Source organism: Mchenga conophoros, linkage group LG22 (assembly GCF_057382185.1).
Source record: "Mchenga conophoros isolate Kocher_MC1m ecotype Shallow Benthic linkage group LG22, M_conophoros_male_GT1.1, whole genome shotgun sequence".
In the NCBI taxonomy this organism is placed as follows: domain Eukaryota; kingdom Metazoa; phylum Chordata; class Actinopteri; order Cichliformes; family Cichlidae; genus Mchenga; species Mchenga conophoros.
The window spans coordinates 17,538,477-17,562,009 of NC_140546.1; the positions used below are offsets into that span (position 1 = coordinate 17,538,477).

Sequence of the window (23,533 nt, forward strand, 5' to 3'; positions counted from 1 at the left end):
GTGAGGACGAAAAGGAAAAAAAAAAGAGAGAAAAACACTATTGGCACCAAATTTACCTGATAAACAGCTTGCCAGCATTGGTAGCATTTCTCACTGAAGCCAATGAGCTCTAGCAGCTACACAAATTAACTTGGTGCTAAACTGGTGCACAACTGCTTTTAAATTGCTTGTGCCTGACCGTGTGTTTCAGTTATCTCCTGCGGTGAGCTGCCATCCCCACCCAATGGAAAGAAGATTGGTACTCAGACAACATTCGGTGCTACAGCCATTTTTACCTGCGATGCTGGCTTCATGCTGGTGGGGTCAGCTGTCAGAGAGTGCCTGTCATCTGGGCTTTGGAGTGGAACTGAAACACGATGTTTAGGTATGTACCAACAGCTCCAGGAGTGTGCTGAAAGATATACTATAATATAAATTATAGTACAGGGTGGGCCATTTATATGGATACACCGTAATAACATGGGAATGGTTGGTGATATTAAAGTCCTGTTTGTGGCACATTAGCATATGTGAGGGGGCAAACTCCTCAAGATGGGTGGTGACCGTGGTGGCCATTTAGAAGTCGGCCATCTTGGATACAACTTTTGTTTTTCCAATAGGAAGAGGGCCATGTGACACATCAAACTTATTGGTAATGTCACAAGAAAAACGATGGTATGCTTGGTTTCAACGTGACTTTATTCTTTCATGAGTTATTTACAAGTTTCTGACCACTTATAAAATGTGTTCAATGTCCTGCCCATTGTGTTGGATTGTCAATGCAACCCTCTTCTCCCACTCTTCACACACTGATAGCAACACCGCAGGAGAAATGCCAGCAGAGGCATCCAGTATCCGTAGTTTCAGGTGCTGCACAAAAACTCAGGGAGCGTGCCAGCTTCAGTGCATAAAGAGGGAAACACATCATCATGTAGCAATTTCAAATATCCAGTGGCCTTGAGGTTTCCATTGATGAAGAATGGACCCACTATGGTTGTACCCCATATACCACACCAAACCATCACTTTTGTTGTTCCAACAGTCTTGGAGGGATCCATCCAATGCGGGTTAGTGTCAGACCAATAGCGGTGGTTTTGTTTGTTAACTTCACCATTCACATAAAAGTTTGCCTCATCACTGAACAAAATCTTCTGCGTGAACTGAGGGTCCTGTTCCAATTTTTGTTTTGCCCATTCTGCAAATTCTGTGTGCCAATCTGGGTCATCCTCGTTGAAATGCTGCAGTAGCTGGAGCTTGTAAGGGTGCCATTTGTGAGTAGCTAATATCCGCCGAAGGGATGTTCGACTAATGCCACTCTCCAGTGACATGCGGCGAGTGCTACGCTGTGGGCTCTTGCTGAATGAAGCTAGGACAGCCACTGATGGTTCTTCATTAGTGACAGTTTTCTTGCGTCCACATTTTGGCAAATCCAACACTGAACCAGTTTCACAAAACTTAGCAAGCAGTTTGCTAACTGTAGCATGGGAGATGGGTGGTCTCGTAGGGTGTCTTGCATTGAAATCTGCTGCAATGACCCGGTTACTGCGTTCACCAGATATCAACACAATTTCGATCCGCTTCTCACGTGTTAACCTCTTCGACATGTCAATGGCTGTGAATAAAGAGAAACTTGTAAATAACTCATGAAAGAATAAAGTCACGTTGAAACCAAGCACACCATTGTTTTTTTTGTGACATTACCAATAAGTTTGATGTGTCACATGGCCCTCTTCCTATTGGAAAAACAAAAGTTGTATCCAAGATGGCCGACTTCTAAATGGCCACCATGGTCACCACCCATCTTGAGGAGTTTGCCCCTCACATATCTAATGTGCCACAAACAGGACTTTAGTATCACCAACCATTCCCATGTTATTACAGTGTATTCATATAAATGGCCCACCCTGTATATCTAGACACTAATATTCAGCCTTGGGCTTACAGAATACACTACATACATACTCGCACACACAATGAAACACCTCCAGTAGAGACGGAGCTGCAAAGATGTGATTTTTCAAGTCAATCTAATGAGAGCAGGTATCTACTGTAGGTATGTGCCTTCCTCCTCATGTGTGGCTGCACAGCTGCTTCTCTCTGACCTGGTCCACCACACAGGCAAAACTATCAGGAGCAAGCTGCTGCTGTGCACTCACTATAAATTCATTTTGAATTTTCTCTTTTTATATAATCCAGAGAAAAAAAGCCAACCCCGCAGCTTTCTTCTGTCAGCGTGCCAGCCAGAGGTAACAGATGTTACCACACGATGTTGTCACTTCTTCGTGAAACCTCAGTAGAGGCAGCGCTTCCCAGAATACTTCACAGGCTGAGGGGGGATATGAGATGCAATTTATAAAGGAATGGTTCAATGAAACTTAACCTAAACTGATGAGGAGGCATGATTCTGTCAAGAAATAAATAAACCAAGTCCTGAAAAGTGCTATAAACAGCATTTTCCTTCAATGACTTTTCTTATTAGCCTTGATTTGCCTTCACTGTGCATATTTTGCAAATTAAAAATGCACAACTGTAGTTATTTATGCCATTTTTAGTAGTTAAGGCTAAAAAGCAAAAAATGTGAACTTTATTTCCTTCCCATAATCCCCCCCCCCCCCCCCCCCACACACACACACACACACACACACACCAAAAAAACCACATTTAAGCTGCTTTCTCTTTTTAGGTGTGTTGTTGTGTGATACATTACTTGAAATGAAATGATTTCTGTCTGCTCTAACTTTGTAATTTTGTTTGTAAATTTAAACTGATTTCCTATTTGCCAACACACAGTTTTCAGCAACATAGTCAGGAAAGTAAAACGTGTAACCCGCTTGAATAGTGCCCTTTAACCTCTGTAATCTACACCTCAAACAGAATTTGAAATGGCAAGTTATTATCAGGCAGCCCGTTCATTTCTCCTCTGTTCCACTTCCCTGGCTGTGTTTAAATCGTTGGCATTTGCTGACACCAGGGACACGGTGCAGGTTTTATCTACTGTAAAGAACAAAATCAATACTCAATTCAAAATCCCTGAGAGCAGAAAATACACATTCTCTTTTAACTTTGTGGAACGCCTTTTAAAGCATTTTGGGGTAGCTCCGTGCATCAATCAGACCTCCGTGAATGAATCTGATCAAGGAGAAAAGAGGGCCCCACACGTCGCTTGTTAAGTTTTTACCAAGTTTGATTGTTTAAAAGCACAAAGATGCCTTCATTTGAACACTGAAAGTGTTAGAAAGGGCAGTAATACAGTTGTGAAAATGTTGAAGTGGGAACAGAGCAGCTGAGCCTTGATCATAGCGCAGAAACTGATCCAATTTGCTGTGTTTGCTTAGAATCACACAATGAAACTGATTCGGTGTGCAAGCCCTTAAGCCAAGCTGTTATATAACCCCAAGAGACATTTTATGGATGAAATAAAACGGGTATATTAAATTTTTAACTATCTGAATATCTGCCGAACAGCCACCCACTATAGCACCTGCTCACAACAACAATAAGTAAATACAATGCAATAAAAGACAAAAGACACATTTGTGGAAATGTTGACAACCAGGAATCAAATTTTAGATACTAAAAGTGCAAATGAATGAAGTTGTTTTAGTGTGTGCAGTCTGACCCCTCCCACAATCTCTCTCTTGCAGCTGGTCACTGTGGAATCCCAGAAGGCATTGTGAACGGCCAGGTTATCGGGGAAAACTTTGGTTACCGTGATACGGTCGTTTATCAGTGTCTCCCTGGGTTCCGACTAATAGGCTCATCAGTCCGTATCTGTCTCCAAGACAACCAGTGGTCTGGACAGCTACCCATCTGCATACGTAAGAAAACACATGAGCTCACCTCTGAAAAAGATTCTGACACGTATTTGTCACACAATACACCACGGTAACCACTAACGTCTATAGTGGTTACCGTGGTTATTACTTTAACTCCTTATAAAAACCTTTTTTTTTAGCACCGAGGCATGATCAGGAAAATTATGACGAATTTGGCTGTTTGCTACTACAGATAACAAAAAAAAATGAAGTCAAATAGAGGCAATTTGGAGGAAGGGTTTGATAAAGAGCTCAGCAGTTCATTTAAATTTTGGATGTTTTGCTTGCCTGTGGAGTTGAAGAATCAATATCATACATCTTAGAAATCACTTTGGAGGCATACCAATGAAAAAGGCCTCATGTTTGACAAATTAAGATCTTCTATGTGAGACAACATTTGTAAGGTGTTGCAGTAGAACGCCAAAGCAAAACATGCAAATTGTCTTGGTAAATGTGATGAATGATCTATCTGTTTCTAGATTATGATTGATATTTTTCTTGGGTCATCAGTGCAACTGCTGAATTTTGATGTCATACCTTAGCGATTCTGTGAAACTGACTGGAAAAGACTGGTTTTAAGAAGTCAGGCAAGGTAGTCCAAAAGGGAAGCAAACACGGGATTTTTATGGGGATGTGTCCCATGTGAAAGTAAAAACTACTGATGACATAATTTTATATCATGATGATCTCCTTTTCATTATTATAATTGTACCTACTGTACCCTGGAGAGGTTTCCAGTCCAGACAACCATTTGCACTCAGATTCACACCTATCTTAACCCCACTGCTTGTACCTACGCAGACATTGGGAGAACATGCATTTCTGCACAGAAAGACCCTGACCACATGGTGTATTCAGACTCAGGACTCTCTTGTTGTGAGGCAACAGTGCTAACAGCCGGATCACCATGTGGAATTTTATACTCAGACAACCCAATTTTGGATTTTTGTCATACAGATCTTATAAGAATTAGATATGAAACATAAACTTACTTACATACACTTCACTGTTTGGGGGTAATGTCAGTACTCCTGGTTAAAAACACCCAAAATGAACAAAATTCTCCATCTGTTTAAAATCTTTTCAGAAAGCACTGAAGGCAAACATATCTCATCATCATAGTTTTTCAGTGTTATTCTTCTGAGCTGCAAACTTATGACAGCATAAAAGGGAAGCTGAAGAGTTGCAGTTAACCTGAAGTATTAGTTAACATTAGTTATGATGATGTGGGAGCAATCCCAATACGGCGAAATCCAGATCACCAAGTAAATCATTCAAATTTTAAGTAAGTGGAATTTGGTCGAATCAGACTTTTCCTTTTTTGAAATATAGTTTGAGATCTTTTTCTTTGTTTTCAGATGAAACACAATTACCTCAAATTTAAGCTCTTTAAATTTGCCCTTAAAGCAGCAGAGCAGACATGTAGCGACATGGCTACGTATGGCTATATGGTTTTCAGCATTAAGTGAAGCCTTAATGCTGAAAACAACTGTAGGTTTTGTTCAGTGGGAAAGATGAAGAAGAACATTATGCACAGGATTAAACTCACTTTTGTCCCAACTATCAGAGAGAGTCTTTTTCTATAAAGCTTCAGATCCTAAAAAAAGATAAAAGGAACATTTTTTAATCAGCATATAGAATGAAGTCAGTAAAACTTCAGGGATATTGATCTGGTCAGTTAAGTAGCAGAGGGGCTTGTTAACAATGAGACAACCCCCAAAACAGGAATAGTTTTACAGGTGGAGGCCACTGAATGGTGTGGATGTCGCTGACCAAACAGTCAGAAACAGACTTCATAAGGGTGGTCTGAGAGAACGATGTCCTCTAGTGGGCCCTGTGCTCAAGGCCCGGCACCATGGAGCCCAGTTAGCAGTTACCCCTGGCACGTTGTGCTTTTCACAGATGAGAGCAGGTTCACCCTGAGCATATATGACAGACATGAAAGGGTGTGGAGAAGCCCTCGAGAACATTATGCTATTTGGTTGTGGGTCAGTTATGGGGAGGCATGTCTATGAAAGGATGCACAGACCTTTATCTTTCCTGACTGCCAGGTATCGGGTATAAGTGTCGGGATGAAATCCTTAGACACACTGTGCTGGTGGAGTGCGTCTCAGGCTCCTCCTGGTGCACGACAATGCATGTCCTCTTGAACTATGTGAACAGTTCCTGGAGGATGTTTGCCTTACTTAAATTCAACACAACATCTCTGGGACATTATGTTTCAGTCCATCCGAAGGTGCCAGGTTGTACCTCAGACTGTCCAGGAGCTCAGTGGTGCCCCGCTGCTGATGTCGGGGGGAATCCCCCAGGACACCTTCCATCATCTCATTAGGAGGCCCAACATTGTCGGGCAAGCCTTCAAGCACTTGGGCCCCATACAAACCACTGGGTTTGTGGTGTAGGTGCTTTAATAAACTTCACATCATTTTTTGACTTAAATTTTTGGGGTGTCTTTAAATTCAGCCCCTCGTAGGTTGATAATTTTCATTTCTTTCAAACAAGGTGGCATCCTTTACCCCCCAGATATTACCCAGTCTATATCAGTATAGATATCCAGCATTATTTTTTTCCCATTGAGATTTGATGTGTTTTCTAAGTGTTCTTTTAATTTATCTGAGCAGTATATTTGTCAGCTAACAGTTAACACTCTAAGTGTTAAGAAACTGTACTGTAGTTTCAAACAGTAGATGCATGTTTGAGTTAAAGATGGCGTAAAAGCAAAATGAATATTTCAGTAATCATGACCAGCAGTGGCTGGTCATGACACTGTGTACGAATGCACCACCAACGTCGCTACTAGTTTTTGTCAGTAAGATCAAATTTTAAAAAGAAATATAGATATTTGGGACTTTTTTCTTACTTTTATTTTTACTACAGCCAGTACATAAATATTGTTTGAGAGCTATCCTCATTCGAAGTATTCACAGAGTAGACTTGAGTAACTGTGGCTTCTCACCAGAAATCTTATCGGGCCAGAGGGTTAAAAATGCTAGTATGCCTTAAATGAGATAAGTAGTTGGGTTTAAGAATAAAACAGAGTGGCCTAACTTGCCCAGGCTACTGTGAAAATCTAAAATTGGTTACTTGCTGTGAGCATAGTGAAGGTTTTTAGGCATCACACAGGGCACATTTGAGGTGGTGATGATGAAGCCAATTAAGGGCACCTTTTCCTGAAAGAGGCAGCCCATTTGTTCCCTAAATTAAGACAGTCTTTACAAAACGGAGGTGGTGTCACAGTGTTGATGATTCGAGAGTAGACGGAGCATTTGTTTTTCATTATTACTCATAAAACAACAAACAATGTACAAAATAGGGCCTTTATTATATGCTTTTCTTTGCGTTCATCTGTGTCTATGTGGTCCAGATAGTGTCTGTATCATTCTGCATGTCTCGGAGTGCTATGCTGTTTTTATTGAGGTTATTCATGCAGGAGTTATTGAGGGAAATAATTTTACAGCCAAATTATACTGTAATTATGGAGATGAGAGGCTCTTGTTTAGAGACACAAACACAGAATGGTAATGAGACTATGGTGTGTGTGTGTGTGTGTGTGTGTGTGTGTAGCTGCAGGGCATGCTGATGGTGTCAGATAAATTTGTATCTTAGGCATGCAAACAAACTTCTGATTCTTCCTGATCAAGTGCTTTGCCTCCTGCCTCTCTCGTCTACTCTTGTCTTCATTATTTCTGCTCTGCTCTGCTCTCCTCACCTTAGCTGTTCTTTCTCCCTGTTGTCTTCTCATCCTTTAGTGTCCTCTTACTCTCTGTTCCCTGACTTTCTCCTTCACCGTGTTTTACCACCAACTCCTTTTCTTTTACATTGGTTAGACTCCTCTCCTCTCCAAATAATTTAAAGGTTTGTAGTTTGCGAGGTAGATAAGAGAGTGACTGGCAGTAACACTAAAGTGCCTGTTTACGCAAACATCACATGAACGCCGAGAAGGCTCAGTGGATGAAACAAGAAGAACAATTATGATGCACGATTGCAAACAGTGCACACTCAGTTCTGACACAGAAGATGGTGAGACCTAATATCTCCAAAATAATGACCCTAAATTAGGATCCCAGCTTTGCCTTCTCAGTCATCTGACATTTTCATAAATATTTATGAATGACTGTAGGAAAGGCATACATATTTGGCCCAAATCTGCACTTGATGTGGTTTTCGAGCCAGAAATACAAATCTTCTGATCTTCATGTCTGGTTTAGATTATATCTTTCTGTAGCTTTGATGTCTAAAAGTACATTTTACATGATTGGATTTTTGCAATTTAGTAAGAGAATGACACACAAGTGGTACGAAATGGTTTTGCAGTATAAAGTTATGTATGTGAATGACATTAGTGGGTAAGCTACAATTGGGATGTATTGTATAAGCTACAAGTGCAGAGGTCTTGAGCCACTCCTCATATCTCCTAGGCGCCAGAGTTTCTTTCAGCTTTTTAAGTGGTCTAGAGCAAAAGTGCTCCGGGCTTTGTGAAAGTCTTTCAAAGTTTCTCTTTTTCAGTCCTGTCATTATGTCTGATGATTTTTGGATGACAGTTGGTGATTTTGGGCAGGTGGGGTGGGGGTGGGGTAGCTGTTTGTTAAAAGGAGAAGAAAGAAATTTTAAACTTTTGTTTAAATCGTCATCAGTATTTATGGAGTAGGTCAGGAAAATCACAACAGTATCTACGGCTATCTGTAAACCATGGTTGAGGCTATATCATGGTTTGGGGCTGTATTTTATTCAGTGATGTTTGAGAACTTGTCAAAACTGATGTAATTATGAACAATGTAAAAACAAATTTTGATCTACCACCCAGTATCATATGAAAAGAGTCTGTTAGCAACAGCTTCAATTTTCAGAAGGGCAATGATCTCATTCTGAAAAAGTGATGAAAGTTTGCCTAAGAGAGTCTAAGGAGCTTGGAAAGAAAAGCATCTGGACTTCTTTAAGTTTCCTTGAAGACTTTTCATCTCTCATCCGAGAAGTTTTTTCAGTTCTAAGAGCAACTGGTGGAGAGTCCCAGATTTTAAGCCCTATGGGAGTGTCCCCAAGAGTGTCATGGACTCCCTATTGATCCTCTACCTAATCACACGAGCCAAGGTGTGAAAACGGGTGTGGGTCATAATCAGCCAAGGTTTCGGGTGAACCCATTGTGAAACCTAGCCCCATTCTATCATGTGATGTACTGAGGTCAAATGGCCCAGGATTGGGATTGGGAGTCACTGCACCTAGTGCTTCGATTACCACTGGGACCACTGGTGCCTTCACTCTCCACATCTTCTCGAGCTCTTCTCTGAGCCTTTGGTACTTCTCCAGCTTTTGGTGTTCCTACTTACTGATGTTGCTGTCATTCAGTATCACTACGTCTGTCACTACGGCCGTCTTCCTCTGCCTTTCCATCACTACAAAGTCTGGTTGGTTAGCCATCACCAGTTTATCTGGCTGTATCTGGAAGTCCCACAGGAAATTAGCTCAGTCACCCTAGGGGGGCATCTCCCATTTTGACTTAAGGACTTCCAGGCCATACTCAGCACAGATGTTGCTATAAACTATGCCGGCTGCTTGGTTATGGTGTTCCATGTATGCCCTGCCTGCTAGCATCTTGCACCCTGCTGTTATGTGCAAGATTGTCTCAGGGGCGTCTTTACACAGCCTGCACCTGGGGTCTTACCTGGTGTGGTAGACCCCAGCCTCTATGGATCTTGAACTTACAGCATGTTCCTGTGCAGCCATAATTAGTGCCTCTGTGCTGTCTTTCAGTTCAGCTTTGTCTAAACTGGTGTAATTTCTAGATGTCAGCCACTTCCTCTATCTGCCTGTGGTACATACCATGCAGGGCCTGTCCTTCCATGATGGTTCTTCTCCTTCCTCCTCTTTCTTGGGTTTCTGCTGCTTGAGCTATTCACGAAGCATACAGTCGGTTGTGGCCATCTTGCTGATGTCCGTCATCTCATTGTGGACAGTGGCTCTGACACTAACTAGTCCTTGGCCTCCTTCTTTTCTCATAGCATACAATGACTCAATTAACAAGATGAAAAATTAACAAAACAGTCATCGGTGTTACTGGCAGAGCTGTAAGTACACTAAATGTGGCTTATCAAGAGTGAAGACAGTCCCAAGCAAATGCACTGATTACTTCTGTTCAATAATTGCTTGCTACAAACTAAATATTTCAACTATTTTAGTAAATAACACCAAATCATAGATCTCAGCATATGTTTTTTTAAGGATTTAATTATCTCATTGAAAAAAACCTATCATGGGATTACACATCAACATGAAAAACAACAGAATGGTGTCACTCTGTAGAAACAAATCTGCGTGCAAATAAACGTGTTCTTGTCTTACACTTTTTCCCTTAGCGATCAGCTGCGGCCATCCAGGAAGCCCCATATATGGCCGCACGGTGGGAAACGGCTTCAATCTCAACGATGTGGTCAGCTTTGTTTGTAATCGGGGTTATGAAATGGAGGGGCCTGCACGTGCTCAGTGCCAGGCTAACCGCCAATGGAGCCACCCACCCCCAACGTGTAAAGGTGGGGAGAAAAGTTAAGTGTATTCACCCCTAACCTTATTTATCCCCAACCTTTAATACCACCTTAGTCTCTTTCTTTATTTACAGTTAGTGCCTTCTCCAGTAGCAACCATCCTCATTTATCCCCATCATTTGTATCCACCTCAACTCTACCTCTAACTTTGTTCAGCTTAATCTCCTCTATTATTACCATCGTAACAGAAAACTTACATTTCTTGATAAAAATACATCTTTTTTCCCTTAATTTCGATGAAGTTTCGAGGTAGATTTAGAGCTCAACATATGTCTAACCTGTTCATGGCTCCAGTCTCAAGAATAAAAACTTTTTTTCAGTAAGCTATGAATCTCATACCCTGATTGTCCAAATAACAGTCAGAGCAACTCAAATTGCTTCACTCGCACGAGTTTGTACACAAGCTACTGGCCTTCTGCCCAGTTTACAGAATAAAGTGCCAATGAATTGGGTAAAATTAAAATGCAGCACATTGATAACAAGCCATAACCCTGCTTGAGTTCTGGATCCATTACAGACAAACCTGCCTGACCACCCTTTCATCCCTTAGCATCTACTGCATTAACCCTCCTAAACTCCACGTCTGATATTTTGTTCCTTCTTCACCATGTCCTCCTTGGTCTGCCTTATACTACTCTGCAAAACCGCTTTCCAAATAGGGAAAATGAAGAGGGGGAAGAGAGATTGCCCTCTCTGGTTCATGCCAAATAACACATGCTTTTCTGTCTCTGTGTCTGTTTGTGCTTGTGTGTCTCTGCGTGTGTCCCTGTGTATAGTGGTCAACTGCTCTGATCCAGGTATCCCAGCCAACTCAATCCGGCAGAGCAAAATAGAGCATGGCAACTTTACCTTTGGCACAGTGGTTTTCTATGACTGCAATCCTGGGTATTACCTGTTTGGATCACCTGTACTGACCTGTCAACCTACTGGACAATGGGACAAACCGCTACCTGAATGCATAGGTTAGTATCGTTCTCTCTTCCTCACAATCTTTGGAAAGACAGTATTTTAGCAAGACTGGGTTTGGAATTTATTGAAATGATTCTTGCATTTTTTTTTTCATTTTGTTTCTTTTTCATTTTGTTTCTTTTTATATGTTACTCTTAAGATTCCCTTAAAGCCTAGCAAGCAGTGTCATGTCAGCTTTTTAATCCTTAATCCTTGCATATATTTTTAATCTGTCCTTAGTTCTTGACAGAAGTAGCTGCACCTCCTCTCACAGAGCTTTGCTGAGTCAAAACGAGTCATCCATTGTTTTCTTCATTTCTCTCCTCTGTGGCTCTCTAGTCGTAGACTGTGGTCATCCCGGCTCTCCCCCAAACGGTGTGCTGAGCGGAGATAAGTTTACATTTGGTTCAACGGTTCGGTATTCTTGTCTGGGCGGAAGACAGCTGAAAGGAGAATCATCCCGGACTTGTCAGCTCAATGGGATGTGGAGTGCCCCCATGCCATTCTGCTCTGGTAACCATTTTAACCTCTGTTGAATACACAGACTTTAACGTCCACCCTATCAGAAAGACGAATATATAGATAGCAGTTGTAGATGAAAATCGAAACGTCTAAACATGCAGACTGAAGTGCGGAGAGCTTCATGCTTTTATATCCAGCAGACACTTTCCTGAACCTTTCAGTCAGGGATAATGGAAGGGATGGGTGAACATATGGAAGGAAGACTTGGCACTAGAAAAGAGAGTATATCAGTATCTGTCTGTTAAAAGGGCTCCGGAGATTAACTTTACCCCACACTTACAGTCACCTCAGTCGTGGACTCTTAACCATGTGCATTTCTCTTCTGGTCAATTAACCATGAGCCAGTTTCACTGTGTTTCAGAAATGTTTAACCTGCTTTTATAAGGGATTCTATGATATGATCGATACAGTGTAGTAAAGTAAGTAGGTTCTTAAAGTACATGTTCAAATACTGAAATATTTCAGCTAATTTGTAGTTTTGCATTTTCTCAAGTATTAGCTGTGTTTCCTTTTCTACAGTGAGTGGATTTTATTACAATGTTGTGGAGTGTAGCTGCAACACTCATTGTTCTGTAAAGTGCTTTACACAAGCTTTCAGTCTCTGCTGTATTTGCTGTATATGCATATCTCACTACTCACTGGGCTAGACCGTCTCTCCAGACAGAAAGCCTCCTTACCTTCCCTCATGTGTAAACAAACCATCTAAGTTATGTGACACTCAGTTGGCCTGCTGGGGGCATGATTGTGGCTCTCCAGACTGAGAGGCTCCCAGCTGCCGCTTATATAACAAACTGAGTGAAAATGCATTCCAGACGAGTTGACTAAGAATACATTGTTATTTACAGCAATTGCCCAGGGAGACTTGGGGAGTGAGGCAGGGTAATAGTTTAAGAAGCGGTGATTCATGTTTTCACCTGGCAGGTCCATACCAAAGATCTGCAGACATGAGAGTTCAGTCCAACAGCAGCACAGCTTGTTCTGTTATTCTGCCTGATGATAGCTGATGAGATAACGCATATATGAAGTGATGCTGTTTGTGATATTTGATGATATTTTCAGGCTGTGAGCGTAGAGCTACTTGAGACTTGGCTCTCAAAGATCTTAGATTTGCAAATTCAATTCACAAGCCGACCTTGCCACTTATCTTGAATATTTATTTATTAGGCCTATGAAATGAAAGACCTTGGCTTTTGCCATGCTGAAAATAACAAGTTGTTATGCCACAGTTTCTAACAAAAGTATTCAAACAGCCTATGGTATTCTAATAATCAGCATGCCAGGGAGAGTTTCAGCCTGTTTGGAATTTATTTATTAACAGTTCAGAGTTGGCTGAATTTGTATAATTGAACATGACTTGGGTTTCATAACTGAGCCAAACTGTAGTTGTCTACCATCTGCAGAAGCTTTAAGCAATACCTGAACATCTTAGGATTTTTACACTTACGTCCTGTCATGCTGAGAGCTACACGAGATTTTTTTAAACCACTCACAGGTTTGTCCATTAAAAATGAAGCTATAACTGGGAAGGCTGGTGAAACAGCTTTTCTCCCTTCAAAGGTTAAACAAGCCTCTAACCTCCAAAACCTAAAAAACTCTATGCCCTCTACTGTTTGCTTGATCCGAACAAAAACCTCAAGTAAAAGAAAGGTGTGATTTCACAGGACACTGAGTGTGCCACTTCAGTAGGTCACAAATAGTCACTTTTACTCTTAAATCCTTTTTCACATTGAACAAATGAAATGCTGTATTAATTCCTCTTTCAAAGCGTTGGATGGATTTCATTACATTTGGCCAGAGCCAGGCCAATGTTTATCCTGTGTATCCGGAGTCCTAATGCTAAGGTATTAGCTGAAAGCTGTAAAGAAGAGTGCAAAGCAAAAAAATGCATTTTCCAAAATGTTGAGCTATTCCTTAATCTGTGCTTACTGGAAAACTAAGTACCTTCATCCATCCATCCAACAATTCATCCATCCAGCTTCTGCCAATTATGCAGGGCCAGGTCACAGGGGACCAGACCTCCTTCTCCGTAGGCAACTCCTCCAGGGGAACACCTAGGATTCCCAAACTAGCCAAGAGTAATAATCTATCCACCATGTCCTGAGTCTAACCCTGAGCATTCCTCCCAGTAGGACAATATCTCACCCAAGAGTCAGATGAATGAACCACACTTTTTGATGTGGAGGAATAGCAGCTCTACTCCAAGTCCCCCCAGAACGACTGAACCTTTCACCCTATATCTAAACGCTTCTTTTGCCCAATTGTATCCGCAGTCTCATTCTTTTGCTCACTATCCAGAGCTTGGTACGATAGGTCAGGGAGGGGATGTAGATTGACTGGTAAACCACAACTGACCAGTATAGCATCCACATGACTGCACATGTGGCCCGTTTCAATCTCCTGCTTCCCTGACTTGTGAACAAGACCTTGAGTGTGCAAGCAACCATTTTTCCAGCTGTGAACCGTGGTCTCAGACTTCGAGGTGCTAGTTCTCCAGCTGCTTTACACTTACCTGCGAACCCTTCCAACGTGACCTACCATCTGATGAAGCCAAGAGAACCACAACATCTGCAACAGCAGAGATGAGATCTCGAGGCTACCAAATGGAAGCCTTCAACTGCTTGGCTCCACCTGGAAATTCTCTTCTTAACCCTTTAAAGCAGGGGTGGGGAACTCCAGACCTCAAGGGCCGTTGTCCTGCAGGTTTTAGATATCACCCTGTGTCAACATACCTGAATCAAATGATTAGTTCATTACCAGGCCTCTGGAGACCTTCAAGACATGTTGAGGAGGTAATTTATCCATTTAAATCAGATGTGTTGGATCAAAGACACATCTAAAACCTGCAGGAGGCCTGGAGTTGCCTACCCCGGGTTTAAAGGGTAAATTAGGTTAGAGTTTAAAGGGTTAAAGATTATAAAAAGATGAATTTTATTTAAATCTTTTTTGGTTTCATTTGTTCAGGTTAGTAGGGTAAGTTTATATAGATGTGTAAGAGCATCTACATATGCTCTTTCCCTCCTGTTTTTACATTCTTAACTGCTATTTTTTCAAGTTTCTGAGGCAAATAAGAGAGACTTATTGAGTAGAATATTATTTATTTACATCTGAGAAACCGAGTTTAAAATCCTAAGGCATTACAAAAGATGTTATATCATTAAATGTTGTGTCTCTGCTACGTGTAAGCTCAATTTAGCAGCAAGCCTCTAGATATTTGTACTATAATACAAACAGAGCCAATGTGAATTAAGGTTATTTTTTTCAGAAGTATGAGTCAAAAACACAAAAACGCAAGCAGATACTTGTACACTTTGAATTAATTGTCAACAATAAATGTGAATGGAGGCAACAAATTGAAATCATAATTAGCAATCCAAATCTAACAAACATGAATCAAGTTATGATATTATTCACACTCACACATAATCCGGTGCAATTTTTAGACCGTTAACAAAATAGGCAGTACTGATCTGAAATGTTTGAGCAGAAATATATTAGTCCAGGCCTTGGTATTTGTGTGATGATGTGAGCTTTTTTGTGTGTGAAAGTGTGTGTTCCCAGGAGTGTGCTCTGCTTGTCAGACACAATTTGCTGACCAGGCAGCTCTAGAAGGACAGAGCTAGGATCTCTCGCACACACTCACAAAGACAAACACATGCACCGCTGCCTATTTACTCATCAGCACACATGCACACACATGCATATGCACAATCTGTATGATATTTAGAAGCAGCCATCAGATGTTTCTTTTAAAATCCTTTGTCCGGTTTGCAGTTTTGTTTTCCTCACCCTACAAATAATGAACCAAAGTTGTTTATTTCTCCATTTCTTTGCTTTGATAAGTTGGAGTCATTTTTGAAACACAGCTCATTATACAGACAGTGTGTACTGACTCAAGGATTAGCATCTTTAAGTGTAATCCTTAATTCGGTACAAACCAGTAAGAAACCTGTGAGGGACCTAAGTCTGTATCCTTTTTTGTTTCCATGTAGGTGACACTACTGGTTCGTGTGGGGACCCTGGCATTCCCTCTCATGGTTCAAGAGAACAAACAGATTTCAGGATCCGTTCTAAGGTCTACTTTTCCTGCTCAGAGGGATATGAACTTATAGGTTCTTCAGAGAGGATGTGTTTCCCGAACGGGACCTGGTCAGGCACGCAACCCTTTTGTAAACGTACGGGGATATTTCTAATTGATTTAAATCTATCCTGAAATGGTACCTTGTCAATTATTCAATTATTATGAACCCACACGTGTTTCAGTGTTTCCACTGTCTTAGAGGTGACACTTGCTGAGGTCTTTTCCATTTCTCTGTCCTGCAGCTGTTCAGTGTGGTAACCCTGGCACTCCCAGTAACGGCAAAGTATTTCGTTTGGATGGAACAACATTTTCTCACTCTGTCATCTACTCGTGCATGGATGGCTATCTGCTCACTGGTCCCACCACCAGGCAGTGTCAAGCCAATGGTACCTGGTCAGGCACACAGCCCAACTGTACTAGTAAGTTATCTGCTTTGATTTGACCAATAGGTTGATACATATATAAGTACTGTCTAGTACATTTGTTGGTGTATTTTCAATATTTTGTCCATGCAATCATGAGGTGACTTTGAAGAGTTTTCAACTGTATGCAATAATTACACTCTATATATGTAATTGGTGTATTAAATCTCTTGTAATACCATGAAAGTTTGCAACCAATAAATATCACCAAATTCTGGGTGTGAGATTAGAAAGCACAGGCGACGCTGTTTTATGTCCTCTTTTAAATTATGATGCCACAGTATAGGAGTAAAGAAATAAGCCTCAAATCTTTATATTTTTATTGCAGACAACAGAGTGACTTATATAACCTTGATCATCGTTTACTTGAGTTAATTTTGCTTATTGAATCTGTGGGAAAAGTCTCCAAGCGTAAATAGCCATAAAACGTAACCTTCTGTTACCATATGAGATATAAGCAAAGTCATAGTTGAGCAAGTGGAATTTACTTAACAGATAAGTTGTTTTTTTAAGTTTATTTGAATAATTTGTCTTATTTCAATTAAATACTGTGCACTCCAAAAAATGCTTTGGAGGTTTACTTTAAAAAGTTATGTCAAGTGGTTCCACCCAACGGTGGTAAGTAACGTCTAAGAAATTGACTGTTTTACTCTAAAATGTTGAAGATTCAACAAAAAGCCACTGAGTTAATTTGCCAAAGGAAAGACAGTATTTTGCTGAAATGTAAAAAATGACTCAAAAAATAGCAAAAAACAATAATGTATTAAAAGAAAATGCCTCTAACATATATCTATATACTGTGTCCAAAAGTACTTCTTGATAATAGGACATCACAGAGAATTCCCAGATTATATTAATGCTTTCCAGTATCCAGATATGCAGTAGCATGAAAAAATAGCTTAAATCAGAAATGCTATAAATTCTTCGATATCGGTTCCCAGATTGAAAAAGTATATAAGAATACCTGATTTAAAGGAAATGGCTTTTACAGTAGACTACTCCACATCTATTAACAGGCATGACACTATCTGGGGTGGGTTTAGAAGCATTTAAGCTGCCTATTAGACTATGAAGGACAGTGCCTAAAAAGTACAGTCTGGGGAATCCTAATGCTCCTTAAAAGAGTCCCAGGACAACCTCGGCCATTTTTAATATCATTGTTGTTTCATTCATGAGAAGTGAAACCCACACAGAAATGTGATGAGATCACACAGTCTGATCAGGAATTTGCTATCGACTGCAAACTCACCACTTTCAAGAGAAGAAGCTTTATTGGAGATAATTACTTAATGTTTTCCTTCTACTCTAATATAGCAGTTTTAAAACTAAGATTCCTGAGGTATCATTTTCTGATATTTTCATCTAGATTTAATCTGATCTGTACTTTAGGGCCTGAATATTTTTCACACTTCACCTTCTTTGCACCCTAACTTACCTTTCCTCTTTCTTTATCTGTTAGTTTATTACATCTGTCACCTTTGGTGTCCTCTTTCTTTCACTTTTTATTATTAAATTACCTATATGGATAGAGTCTAGATTAATGAATAGAAACAAAATTAAATTTACCTTGTGCCATAGTATGACCTATAAAGTAATTTTGATCTCTATCTCATGTTGTCCACTTTAACCCCACTTGTCCGTCTCCATAGTGATAAACTGTGGCGACCCTGGCGTGCCAGCTAATGGGCTTCGCTATGGAGAAGACTTCACCATTGGTCAGAATGTTTCATTCCAGTGCCAACCGGGATATAGAATGGAGGAGGATGGGTCGCCTGTGAGGATGTGCACACAAAATGGGACTTGGAATGGAAATATGCCACTATGTACAGGTAAATTATACATTCAAACTCTTAACTCTGTTCAACCCTTAAACAGTACTTATACTGCTATTACACAGTAGCAAAACAGACCCTTTAAATTGCTCTGTTCCACTTCAGATACTCCCATTACTAAACATCCTATTAGCTCTGTTCTGGCAAACAAAAACACACATGCAGAACCTAATAATATCAACACATAAAGCTAGCTCGCTAGCTAGCATTGGCATTGCTATAAAGGCTAAAGTATATAAAAATTGTTTGGTGGTCCCTTTATTTGTGCTTTGCAGTAATGTTGTAGGTAGTTGCAGTGCTCTGCATATAACTATAAACCTTAGAGTGAACACACTGATGCAGTTAAATACATCTTTATGTTGTTTTTATTTTTATTTATATTTTTATTCTTATTTAAATCCAACAGATTTGTTCATCATTATACGACATATGTTTGTTTAATAGCAGTGGACAGATGCAAAAGTTGTGCTTTACTGTATACCCGCTGTTAGATCCATTTTACTGTCAAACAAAGTTGTAGTTAAACTTAGATAAGTTCCACTCATCAAGTCGTAGTGAAGCTGTAAAAGGTTTTACGCAAAGAAGAAACAGGGATGTTTGCAGTGCAGCACCATATACTAATTTCATGCTAGTGACTGTCAGCAACCACTTGCCAACCAGTCACAGAATAGACTTACATACAGATTACAGTGTAGCAAACAGTGGTTATCAGACAATCACTCACCAGTACTCAACAGTATGACTGTTTTATCATTTGATGATAGTACCATAGACCTGTGGTCAGGCTTGGATGAATAGGGATTTAAACAGAGTGTTTCTTGAACATAGCTATTTTGGGGCATTTGTAGAAGATTGTGTTTTTTTTGTATGCCATAAAACAATCAAACAATATTGCTATAGAGAGGAGGTTCTGCTACAGAAAAATCCTACTTTAAGTGAGCTCCAAGTACACCTTAAACTATGTCTAACCCCAGTTTTCTCTGTATTGACAGCAGATTCTGCTAAGTTTGTAGTTAATGCCTCTAGGAAAAGAAATAACAAATGCAAGCAGTCACATCACTGTCACCTCTAATACAGCTGTTAATGTACACAAGTCTCACATGATACATTTAAACTGAATTGAATGTAAGCAGTTACTGGATGTAACTGAAAGTCTGGGAAGTCCAAGATAAGAAGATGTTTATGTTCACTTTTTACTAAAACCATAAACTTATTTTTAAATCAGTGGTTAATCGACTACTAAAACCTTAAGTCTTATTTTCTCACGTGATTTTACAGTGCAGTCATGTAAACTAAAAAAGAGCATCAACTGCAGCTGTTCTAAACAACACTTTTCCCGCTTCACTCTCTTTCCCAACCCTTCCCCCTCTTTTTCCCCCAGCTGTGACCTGCTCGGCTCCACCTGCCATCAGTAATGGGGTACTGCAGGGCAGTGACTTTGAATGGGGCAGCAGCGTGAGCTATAGTTGTTCACCTGGATATGAGCTCTCCTTTCCAGCTGTTCTGACCTGTGTCGCCAATGGCACCTGGAGCGGCATGCTCCCGCAGTGCTTACGTAAGCATCACATTGAACTTTGGTTGTAAGGACACATCAATTACACCCATCACAAATGGAGCAAAATCTACTTTTGTCCTTGAACTTCCATAAAATTGAGCACATTCACCATTTCTAGCACCACAATTGAAATGGGACTTTGTGTGTTTGTCTCCGTGTTTGCAGCCAAATTTTGTGGTGACCCGGGGACTCCAGTAGGTGGTTTCAGAGAGGGACGAAGTTTCATCTATCAATCAGAAGTGTCCTTCAGCTGTGCTCCGCCTCTCATACTGGTCGGCACAGCAACTAGACTTTGTGAAAGCGATGGCACCTGGAGTGGAACGCAGCCGCGCTGTATCGGTAATCCATTCGTATTCACTTGACAACCATACAAAACATTCAGCTCATTGAAAAATGGTAATTAGGAAGACATTAGCTCATGAGAAGACGTGGTGCTCTGAACTTTTCTACACATCACTCGGCAGAGCTGTAGAAGGTCCGTTCAGTCTTTAACCTCCCAGCTTCCTCATACAGAGTCTGTGTGACATCCAATTGTGTGCACATGAGAAGAGAGCATTTGATAGATTTCACAGCGAGAGAGCGGCCGTCATCTGTGCTACCTCCTCCTGCAAGGCAGCTCTCTAGCCAAAAACAAACAGTATTTTCAGTAGTGAGAAGTCAGCGACATGTTTAACTCCTTTTCTGAGCTACATGTGGCAAAGAGTGGCTTCAGGCAATGTCCTGACCTGACATTTCCTGGAATCCATCTGCTCTTGTTAATTATTTTAGTTTAGAGAAATTTATAGGCCTGCTAAACTTCATGCACTTGGCTGATATGTGAACTCTATAACAGGGTGTTAAATATTTACTTTTATGCTCCTTTGATTTTCCATAATAATGTGATCACTCAGTTTTAATTGCCATAAGGTAGCAAAATGACTTTAGGTCTTGGTTAGAACTGGCTATTGTTAGATTATAGCCTCTAATTGGCACAATTTTGCTTTTAAATAAGGATCAACCTTATGAATGAGTAAGTAAACAGGGAGGCTAGGAAAGCCACTTCTGCTTTAAGGTTTTAATATTTAAACTGAAACTTGGTCTCTATCGAAAAGGTCTACAGAGAGATGCAATGCTGAGACCCATAGAATGCTCTACACTGTGTTTCTTAATAAATGTACAAGTTCATAAAAAAATCACCAGTGTTACTGTGCCAACTAAGTCTTCAACATGTTTAAAATACAATACCAAGGCCTATAACCTCTGCCAGAAGTTTATATAAAATTTTACTGATTGCTTTTTAACAGTTCCTGACTTCATCATCAATCATTTATCCCCACATGAGCTGGAGCACAGCCTAGCATCCCCAGGCAGGGGTGTCTTACCCACTTCAAAGTCAGGGTTAAAATTAAAAGGTGGTGTTGGTTTAGCCAACAGAGCTTCCAAACTTCTGAGTGAGATTTCTCAAGAGGTCACTCTAGTAAAATGCATATCGTCTTTTTAAATAACATATCAAAGTGTAATATTACAGACTTGTTTTTAATGTGGCCCCTTTGCGATACATACGTTTCCTTTTTGATTAATAATAATCATTAATATAATGACTTGATGTTACTTTTTTTCATTTGCTGGCTATTCTAGTGTTCGTCTGATAGCCCCCTGCCTAATGATCATGACAGTTAATGACCCAAAATTATGAACCTGACAGCCTCATTTTTGTTTACTCATGAGTATTCTGTGCCGAGCAACTGCTGTTCTTTAAAAGTTAGTGTTACATCAACTTATTGGAATAGCAATGAATAGTGACTAATTTGAGACAATCTTAATAAATGGAAGGGCAAGAGTACCTGAAAGGAGAACTTGGATATAAGTGAAAATATTGTTCCTTCCAGCGGACTCTCTCCCAAAGGCCATTTGCAAGCATACCATGCAAACATATTCCCATATGTTTTCTCTGTTGGACTGTAACAATGAAAACTCATTTATATTACAAAACTACAGCACTGTGCAAAAGTCTCGAGCCACCTCTCATTTCTTTATATTTTCCTGGAAATGGGTGCAGTGTTTTATTGAAATATTTACAAGAATACAGGGAAGTAAAGTTTATGTGTCAAAACAGAGATTGAACAGTACTGATAAGCTTGAAAGTCAATATTAGGTTTGACCACCTTTTTATTCTTCAACACAACCTGACCTCTCTTAGGCAAGCTTCCTTGTCATTTCTTTAAATAGTCTCCAGGAATAGTTTTCCAGGCTTCTTGAAGGACATTCAAAGCTCTTTTTTGGATGTTGGCTGCCTTCTGTTCCAGGACAGACCATCCACTTTCTTCTACAGACATTGTAGACAATCACTATATAAGACCTGTTTTCCACTCATACATCAGCCTTGAGTGTCACCCTTCCACTGAGACCATTTGTGATGAGGCTTCAGTGAACAGTAGATGGATCAGCTGAAGGTGCTCTTCAGTTCCGCTCAGGTCTTGGCTGTATTTCTTTTTCTATTTCATAAGGACATAACTTGCAGACGTTGTTCATCTGCTGTAGATTTTTTCCTCAAAAAAAAAAAGTTTCCTCAAACTTTTTAGGAGCACTCTGCACACCGTGGAGTGTCCCAAGCTTTTGGCTAATAGCTCTTTGGGAATTCGTTTGTTTTTGCAAAAACACTGTTTTATTCCTGTCAAATTGTGTTATCTTTTAAATTTTTCATAGATTCAACCAAAGAAAGTGAAACAAATTATGTGTGCTTTGCGATCGGCTGATCATAACAAAGAGCCTAAAAACACAAGTGGTTCTTTAGTTTTTTGTTACATGTAGACACAGCACTGGTTTATTCCCTTGAGTTAAGAGTCTTTTTATGCTATAACTATCCTTGGGTCAGTGTTAAGGGAGTTTAAGTGAGTGACTTCCTTATGCTTTAAAAATTATAAGAAAGTTTTGCTCTGTGGAAGCAAAATCTAAAAATGAGGGGTGGCTTGAGACTTTTGCACAGTATTGTATGCTGTGTGTATTATACTAGACATAAAGTCAACTTTAAAAATATATGATGTAATACTGTATACTGCATATATTGAATATCGAATTCCTTGTCTCTGAGATCTGATTGCTAGTGGTCAAAGTTCAATCAGCAACATATTAGATAAAATTCAGAATTTAAAAGTAGGGCTATAAAACCTGTTTTGGAACTTACAGCAAAAGTGCTTGCTCAGAAGTTAACACCAGCACATGCTGTAACTTACAGTATTTAGTAAATGCCTTCAAGAAGCAGACATCCACATCCAACTTCAAACAAACGGCTGCTATCTGGGGATTAAGAAGAAAATGAGAAGGGATATTCGGCACACTTTACAAATGGTCCCTGTGAGTCAATTTACCAGCCCATGCAATGTTTAGAGCAACACTTGGCGTGTCTGATTCAGAGCAGGTGCATGGTAATGAATTTTAATAAATGAGAGCTATTGTAAATGCCAACAAAGACCTTTTTTTTCTTACTTTGCAGCACTCAATAAGGGATACAGCCACTACTTTTACAGCTGCTCAAATGGGAAACAGACTATCTGAAAACAACGGGCTGTCTTTAAATTGTTACCCCATCTGATATAAAGACTTCATCTATAACTGCTGCAATAAGAACTAGTTTCAGTTTGCTGCTGCTGCCGCTGAAGGGAGATCTTTCTGTTCTGTATCATAATTGCTTTTGTAGACTGAGACTGTTAAACACACGCAACCACAAAGTGACTCTCGGTGTGTTTTTATGGGCAAAGTGATCTGAAGTGTGTGTGTGTTTTGGTTGATTTATTAGTTTGTGATGTTAGTGTCTGATGTGTATTACTATGTGACTGAAACAGAATGAGTTTTGACCTAAAGCAGCCT

The 23,533-nt window shown here is 40.1% G+C and overlaps 1 protein-coding gene across 2 annotated transcripts in view; it reads left to right on the top strand.

Annotated features, from left to right (window-relative positions):
* The window catches only part of csmd3b (CUB and Sushi multiple domains 3b), a 421,680-nt gene that overhangs the window by 385,766 nt on the left and 12,381 nt on the right, over positions 1 to 23,533 (top strand). The window contains exons 54-63 of one of the 2 annotated variants that reach the window (XM_085261673.1): positions 191 to 364; positions 3,624 to 3,797; positions 10,145 to 10,330; positions 11,107 to 11,292; positions 11,618 to 11,791; positions 15,790 to 15,972; positions 16,121 to 16,297; positions 17,950 to 18,129; positions 19,514 to 19,687; positions 19,853 to 20,026. In XM_085261673.1, coding sequence (XP_085117799.1) covers positions 191 to 364; positions 3,624 to 3,797; positions 10,145 to 10,330; positions 11,107 to 11,292; positions 11,618 to 11,791; positions 15,790 to 15,972; positions 16,121 to 16,297; positions 17,950 to 18,129; positions 19,514 to 19,687; positions 19,853 to 20,026 — 1,782 coding nt within the window. The remainder of the gene's footprint in view (positions 1 to 190; positions 365 to 3,623; positions 3,798 to 10,144; positions 10,331 to 11,106; positions 11,293 to 11,617; positions 11,792 to 15,789; positions 15,973 to 16,120; positions 16,298 to 17,949; positions 18,130 to 19,513; positions 19,688 to 19,852; positions 20,027 to 23,533) is intronic. The other variant, XM_085261674.1, reaches the window with a different exon arrangement.